The following is an 8,929-nucleotide window of genomic DNA, read 5'->3' on the forward strand; positions in this document are numbered from 1 at the left end:
TTGTAATGGTTATGGAAAAAGGGATTAAGTATTGCTTATTAGACTAGAGGCTCGATTATATTATATAGAAAAATAGAGAAGATGAAAATTTTGACGTGTGTTATTAGTTACAAGATAATGTCAAATATAAGTATTTAAAGAATTTACATAATAAGAGTTTGAAGTTGAAGTACAAATTAAATTTACACCAAAAAGGTTTTAAATCTATTGTTAGAAAATAATTTTAATTTTTTAATTTATTTGTGAGTAATATATATATTAATTATAATTATAAATTATGTTATTTTAAATTAAATAATTTATATAATAGTAATTTTATTTATTGTTTTAAATATTAAATTGAATAAGTAATTATTACTTTTGATTTGAAATTAAATGAGAATAAAATCAGATATTATCTTTTGTTTTTTAGATAATTATCTTTTAAAATTTAGATATATTATCTTTGAGACTTTAGATACTATTTTATTTGAGTTTTAGGATTTGAGATGCTATATGTTTTCGGTTCCCAATATATTAAAATCGTATTTGTCGTTCTTTCCCATCAAAAGAATCACAATTTAATCACCTAAGATTCAGAACGCTTTTGGTTGAAGAAAATAAAAAAAAACTACAAAATCGAAATTTTTTTATCAATTTCTGATTTTTATAAATAAAAATACACTTCTGCATTATGATATATTTTTAGTTATTTAATATAAATAATTTGGATTATTAAAATTAATTTATTCCAACATTTATAACCAATAAAACTAAATTTAAAACTGTCCTCTAAAGCTTCCAATAATAACAAAAATGATCACGCCAATTCGCATTCACCAGGTAACTACGAGCAAAGCGGATATGGACTGACGTGGATATATTATAGGCATATTGGTCATGGGGGCATTTTGGACGTGTACTACTACTGCCAACTCCTTCCTATCCATTTTCCCATAATTTCTCCAATATATTAATATTTAAAATTTAAATTAAACTACACACACTTTCCATATGCGTGCGTTGTTCCAAAAGAGCGAACAAAAATCCACCACCAAATTTGGGTCGCGTTGTATAAATATTGGAACGCATGGTTCCGTGTTACAATTGCCATATGCGAAGGCATTGATCAGAGCTTATCTTTTTTCACTTCACAGATCCTGAGCTTCATCCTTCTGCTAATTACCCTTCCTACCATATTAATCTGAACTACCTACCACCATGATTCGAAGAGCTCTATGCTTCCCCAGTTTCATCAGGAAATCGCTGCTTATTCCACCCGTTATTTCTCCTTATTCTAATTCTTCTTCCAAGGTTATCTTTCTATCATCCTTCTATTAATTTCTTTATTCTTTTTTCCCCGCTGTTTTTTCGTTTGTGATCTATTAGTCATTCAATTGTGATGCTGCTGCATGTGTAACGTTAATGTTATACTGGAGGGTGAAAACTTTGATACGGATAATTTCACGTGAAGTTAATAATTGAGAATTATTAGATAAAAATTAGTGGAAATTCAAGTACAATCGATTAATAATTAAAAGTCGTTTAATAAAAATTTAGTCAAATCAATCAAATTATTTAATCTCTCAATTATCAATTTTACTCGACTACACCTAAATTTTTACCATAAAATTTTTTTAGTTAAATTAATCAAATTATTTAATAATTTTTAACTACTAACCTCACCTCAAATTTTCATCTTTATTATAGTTCATTGATAACAATTCATCAATCTCTTTCTCTCTCTCTATTGTTTGCTTTTCCGTGATTCGACATGCAAGCTCATCTTTGCTTCTTCTTTCCTCGGTTTCTCACTCTGATTCGTGACTCATTGTGATGGTGTCAGTTTCTACGATAATATATTTTTATGTAGGTAGAGGTTCACGTACAATTATTTTTTATCTAAAATATTATTATTTTCTTTTTGAAAGTTCTTTATATTGTGATCTATTTATCAGATAAGATAAGTTATTTAAATATATATTTTTTAAATATATTTTTGTTATATTATTAAAATAATATTTAAAATATATAAATAATGTAACTATGTAAGTATGTAACTAATAATTGTCACATTATTATAGATGATATATCTTATTTCTATTTAAAAATTCTATTGTGCAATAATTGAATTTTTCTCTTTTTTTTTTTAAAAAAATAGCCCTTATATATAATGTCTTTGTCAAATAAATAGATAATGTTGAAAATTTGACTAAACGTATTTATGCTAGAACCTAATTCAGCTGACTAACTAATTACTTCCTAAACCATAATTTACAAGTTTAAGATGTGTACTTTAATATGAAACTAAATACTAATAAAGATGTTGGACTATTTTCTTCTCATAATCTCATGATTTCTACAAAGTTGAATAAGTGACATGTTTTCTATTACTGAAAAAATATAATGTGAAAATATTAATAAAAAACTATTGATGATTATTTAATTAAAAGAAAAATAATAGGTGAACAAATTATTTTTTAATCAAACTCAATAAAATATTTTTTTATATATTTCTTTTTTTTTTCAGATAATTTTTCATCAATAATTTGTTGGACTAACTTAGTTGAATTGAGTCTAATATATATAACACTTATTTATATTTTAATTATTATTTTTCATAAAATATCCTTGTATCTTATTAGTAATTAGTAAAGGGCTAAATCTCATTTTTGTGGCGAGTTATACTATAGCTCAAATGACATAATAGTTTCACTTCTAATTATAAAAAAAAATCTCACTATTGTGGCCGAAAAGAGGAATTAAACTTTTAATGTATATAAAAAATACTAGGGGAACAACAACTTTTGTAATTTGTAGCCATCAAATAGTCATTAATAATGATTTTAATGGTATAAGATTGGTGTGAAATTTCATCAAATGACTCACTTTTCTTTGCTGGCCATAATTTAATAAAGTTCTGGCCCGCTAGACTTTTCTATCAATTATGTCACGAGACTCACCACGTGTCATGTTGGGTCACTCTTTTCGTATTCAGTAGTGCTACGTTACCAACTTTTTATTTGCCAAAATCTGCCAACTTGAGTTGGGCTGGACATGAAGCCCATCTACTAAATAAAGCCACATCTAAGTTAATCATGGTTTAATCCTAATTTATCACGTGTTGGTAATAGTTGGCAGACTCTCTCTTGGTAACGTATACTTTTCCTTTCGTATTTTCTACACATCTCTACCCTGTATAAGAGTAAACCCCAAATGAGAACCTGTGGAACACAGCATGCTACGTATGTGGGTGTATTGAAGCATTTATCTTTCTTAACATAATCATTTTTCATATGTAACTACAAAATTATACTGTACGTATCAGATCGGAGCTTACAATGGGTATGCATCTCAGACGTCTTCTCTTGAAGTTCCGGACTCAGCACCTTACAGGTGAATGAATAGATACATAGATATAATGGTTATAGTGCTACATAATATAAGGAAATAATAATGAAGTGGTGGTGGTGGGTGTGGATTTTGATTGATGAAGGGAAAATGATGAGTATGCTGATGTGGACTGGGATAACCTTGGATTTGGACTAATGCCAACTGATTACATGTATGTAAACAAATGTGGTGCGGGGCAGCATTTTGGACATGGACAACTCAATCCTTATGGCAACATTCACCTTAGCCCATCAGCTGCTGTCTTAAATTATGGCCAGGTATATTTATAATAATAATAATTGAAGAATTATAGGGAGTTAATGAAGTATTTGTACAATCTGTATAATAGAGGTTTAGGGATGTTCGATTCAGTAGGATATCAAATGTTTATTATCTCCAGTATTCGGATGGTTATTCGGGATAATAAGGGTGGATTGTGTTTGAGAAATTAGTAGTATTTTACTCTAAATGTTCATTTTTTAACTCATATTGATCCAAATAAATAGTCCATTATACACATTGTACAAATATTCCATTGATTCTCAGCAGGATTCATAATAATTTGATGCTTCTAGACTTGTTGTAGCGGTGGCATGGTTAGTGGGGTAAGGTAACAATAATTAAGCATGTGGGGGTAATTGTATTGTATGCAGGGATTATTCGAAGGCACGAAAGCATACAGAAAAGAGAACGGGCAACTGCTTCTGTTCCGTCCAGAACAAAATGCCATTCGGATGAAGAGTGGCGCACAAAGAATGTGCATGGAAGCCCCTTCCGTTGACCAATTTGTCAACGCTTTGAAACAAACTGCTTTGGCTAATAAGCGCTGGGTATGTATCTATCTATGTAGTTAGTTTCTAGACTCATCTATATTAATAGCGTGCTGATTTAACACGTTAATTAGTCATTTTGAATAAAATAAAATACATTTCACACAATCAATTAATGTGCCAAATTAACACGCTGTTAATGTTAATTTATTATTATAAATTTAGGGATTTAATTTAAATCAATTGAAATTTTATAGATTAATTTAAGTGCGATTGCCAAATTGAGAGTATTAACTTTTGAGCAATGCTAGGGGTCAACAACTTTAATATTTTGTAACTATCAATTGGTCATTAATAGTATTTTTAATGATATGAGATTATATCTAATAATAAAAAATTACCCACTTTTTTTTTAATAGTTAAGTACTGATCAAAAAACATAAAAATTGCTAGTCCCTAAACTTTTCCTTTAACTTTTTGTACTACATTTAAAATTTGGCATAGTTGGAATGAATGATAACGATGATGATTGATGAGCAGGTTCCTCCTCCGGGGAAAGGATCGTTGTACCTTAGGCCTCTGCTTATAGGAAGCGGTGCGGTTTTGGGTTTGGCTCCAGCACCTGAATACACTTTCCTCATATATGCTTCCCCTGTTCGCAACTATTTCAAAGTCATTCATCAACTCCACTACTTCTTTGTTCTTACAATTACTTCAATATTCCGAATAATTTTTATATGTATGTATTAATATTGGTTGAGCAGGAGGGCTCTGCGCCACTCAACTTGTACGTAGAGGAGAATTTTGATCGTGCTTCTCGCCGCGGCACCGGCAGCGTTAAAACCATTTCTAATTATGCCCCTGTACGCACGTGTATCCCAGATTACGTTCCTGTGTTTTTTCTGTGTCTAGAATTCAAAAGCATGTAATAAAGTAGCATTTAGTAGCATGAATTATATGGAATGTAGGTATTGATGGCGCAACTTAGAGCCAAGAAGAATGGATTTTCGGATGTGTTGTACCTGGACTCGGCCACCAAGAAGAATCTAGAGGAGGTTTCTTCTTGTAACATTTTTATTGCCAAGGTATTTAACTAACCAATTTCGCTATGTCACCAACGGTATTTCTGTCAACTTCTGCCAACTCTTATTTATAACTGTGTTTAATGGAAGTGTCTTTGTAGATATGTCCAATAAAAATGTCTTTTTTTATAGCTATGTTTAATAGAAATGTCTTTATAGATATATTTTTTAAATGTGTCTCTTTATATATGTGTTTAAAATATAATAATTAATTATTATTGGCTATAAGTTAGATAGATAATACGTTGGTAGCCTATACTTTTCCTTAACTAATTTTAACGTAACATTCTTCATTATTTGATCAATAATAAAGCATGCAACTTGCTTATTAATTAGTATATTGAATGAATGAATGATATTAGGGAAGATGCATCTCAACACCTGGTACTAATGGAACCATTCTTGCTGGAATCACGAGAAAAAGCGTAATTGAACTTGCCCGTGATCACGGCTATGAGGTAGAAGAGCGTGCTGTAGCTGTGGATGAATTAATGGAGGCTGATGAGGTTTTCTGCACAGGAACTGCTGTTGGTGTTGCTCCAGTCGGAGCCATCACATACCAAAATACAAGGTAGCACAAAAATAATACTAGTATAACTACTCTATACTCTCTTTATTTTGGAACACGCACGTATATATAAATGTGTTCTATGTCAAGTTTTTTTTTTTTTCCCCTCAAAAATTGTTTTTAATGTGTATGTAGGATGGAATATAAAACGGGTTCTGGAACTATTTGTCAAGAGCTGTACAATACCCTTTTGGGAATTCAAACCGGCGTTATTGAAGATAAGAAGGGATGGATCATTGAAATTGACTGAATTCTTTTTGCTTTAATAATTTACCAATTTGTCATTAAACAAATCTATTACTATTGTGATAATCATGATGTTCACAATCAAGAAGTGTGTATTATGTACATTGTTATATACACAATATACTTGAGCTTCACAATCCTTCTGATGGTGTGTGTGGGTCTTTTTTTTTTTTAGTAAAGTGGATTAGACCATCTTAATTTTCTTTTTGGACTTCTTTATGGGCAGACAACCAACCCGGCCCAAAGCAACAGAAGCTATTAGTTCTCCACCCCAACCTATTCCGTAGACCATCTTAATCTTAGACATTACTTATGCACTACACATCCACACAACACACACATTACATGGGTTTATTTTTGGATCCTTTTCATTTTATGTTATTTTGTTTTTGGTAGATTTTAGTTGTTAACTTGATCCAACAAAAAAGGCCCAACAAATTGAAATAAAAAAGGCCCAAGAAAGAGTGTGGGTAACAAAGCCATACAAATGGACAGCTAGCGTCGTATTTAAGCCGAGCACGATCAATACGTTCTATCCATTATCCAGTTCCTTCAATTTTAGTATGGCTTCTTATTCTAATTAATATTCCAATTCCAATTCTTGATTATTAGTTTTTTTTTTATAAACGAAAAAAAAGTATATATAAAAAAGTTTGGAATGGATAAAAATACAAACAAAAAATTATAAATATCACAGTATATTTTAAATATTGTTTTGATAGAGAAAAATATACATAAAAAATTCACAAATATCATAATCTTTACTAAAATATGACACTTTTGTCTATAAAAATAATTTTTAGTATATGTTTTGATATTTAAAATTTTAGTGCATATTTTTATTCACTTCAAATTCTTTTATATATAGTTTTGTCTATTTTTTTTTTTTCAAATAAACTACATATAAACCACATACTTATGTGAGTCATATATTTATTGGTGTGTACTAAAACATAACTTATGTCCCATTTCTAGTACTGCTACATATGGAAATTCAAACATGGTTGGTTACCTTGATTTTCACTCTTAATATAGAACTGTACGGCCCTGTGTCAAAGTCAAAGTAACCTTCAATCCTACTATAATCTTGTGTTGGACCACCAAGGACGAACCTAGCGGCCGAAATACACGCAACCCATGTATTTGTTGAATGAATCCATAGATAACGAACCAGCTAACAAGATTTATCTGTCAAACGATTCTCTGCATGCTTGCATATCATGCATAAACATGCATTTTCCCTTGGACACATACATACAATAATCTTTCAATTCCTCATTGTTATACTCAAGTGAAGTCGATTTCACGTGGAGTTGATATCTAATTAAGAGCCGTTAGATGAAAATTTAGTCAAATCAATCAAATTATCTAACGCTTCTCAGATATCAACTTTACGTGAAGTTGACTGTATCTGAGTTTTCACCATTATTGTATTAGAATACTGATAAGTTGAGATAAAAGATAATGAAGCCTGGAGAGGAGTTGGCTTCAGCTGTATACTTACTACCGAGGAATTTAATGTAATTATTATTTTTCAAAGATGTAGGTCAAATCAAGCTTGGAAATTACAGCACATAATATATGAATCCTGCTGCCCTACTTAGCACCACAATTATTTGTCCTTACTCTCCAATTATTTTATTAATGCCATCATTATTATATTATTATTACAAGAGCTTGCTTCTAATCTCCGCTAAACCATATTTTCGGGATTGTTAGCCATGTCTTTTCAAACTTCTTTCCAATTTTTTTCTCAATGTCGTCCTTCCCTTTAACTAGCTGGTTACACATCTTTTTTGACTTCGTCATTGTTTTATGTTTTGAAACATGCATGATCGTTAACGATGAATTATATATATAATCATGGATTAAGATGTCAATAAAGAGCTCTAAGAAGACAAATCCGGGGCAACAACCACTTATAATTACATGGCTGCGCTAGTATCTAGATAGTCTGTGTGATTAAATTATTAATAATTATTAAATTGTGATTTTACCAAAATTTTTGTTAACAATTTTTTTATATTTTATTATTAATTTTTTTATATCTATATATATTATTTTAACATTAAATAAAAAAATCTTATCACTGTTAATATGTATAACAATTAATATATATTGATATTAAAAAATAATCTTATTAAATTTTTTTATTTAATATTAAAATAATATATATAGATATTGAAAAATTAATAGTAAAATATAAAAAAATTGTTAACAAAAATTTTGGTAAGATTATAATTTAAGAATTAAAAAATTATTGAAGGGTATTTTAAAAAAATAATATAATTATTAAATTTTTTTAAAAATACAATTTAATCAATAAAAGAATAATTTATTAAAGGATATTTTGGTAAACAAAATTTAATGATAAAAAATAAAATTTTTGCTAATGAATGTTTTTTTAAAAAGTAAATTATTTTTCTTAAAAAATATATAAAGTTAACATTAGTTAACACAAAAAATTTAAAATAGATTAAAGAGAAAGTTTTTTAGAAGTTAGAAGAAAGAAAAATGTACATTTTTTAAAATAGAAGGAAAGAAAGTGTTATTTTAATATTTCGTGGAGAAAAAAATAAAATTTTCTCTTATTATTAATATTTTTAATTGTGTAATATTATATCTAATAATATAAAATTATTCATTTTTTATTAATTAAATACCGGTGAAATCTTAATAAAAATGTTATTTCACTGTACTTTCTTCTAATAATATTCTATATGATGAATGTATCCAGACTTTTCACAAAAGTGTATAAAGCGAAAGAACCTAACCTAGCTAGTTAGGGGATTATTAAGGTCAACTAGCTAATATATATATATATATATATATATATATATATATATATATATATATTTGCCTCCTACCCACTAGTTATTAGCTGCCTTAAA

General features: G+C 28.9%; 1 protein-coding gene across 1 annotated transcript; it reads left to right on the forward strand.

Moving 5' to 3' along the window:
* The first annotated feature begins 1,065 nt into the window (after positions 1-1,065).
* On the forward strand, positions 1,066-6,177 carry LOC130943717 (branched-chain-amino-acid aminotransferase 2, chloroplastic-like). Its single transcript, XM_057871720.1, has 9 exons — positions 1,066-1,293; positions 3,308-3,375; positions 3,476-3,650; positions 4,026-4,202; positions 4,683-4,814; positions 4,907-5,005; positions 5,111-5,227; positions 5,587-5,795; positions 5,928-6,177. Exons 1-9 carry the CDS (start codon positions 1,201-1,203, stop codon positions 6,040-6,042), a joined length of 1,185 nt encoding a protein of 394 aa, XP_057727703.1. The 5' UTR covers positions 1,066-1,200; the 3' UTR covers positions 6,043-6,177.
* The last annotated feature ends 2,752 nt before the right edge of the window (positions 6,178-8,929 follow it).

Source organism: Arachis stenosperma, chromosome 8, assembly GCF_014773155.1.
Source record: "Arachis stenosperma cultivar V10309 chromosome 8, arast.V10309.gnm1.PFL2, whole genome shotgun sequence".
NCBI classification, from domain to species: domain Eukaryota; kingdom Viridiplantae; phylum Streptophyta; class Magnoliopsida; order Fabales; family Fabaceae; genus Arachis; species Arachis stenosperma.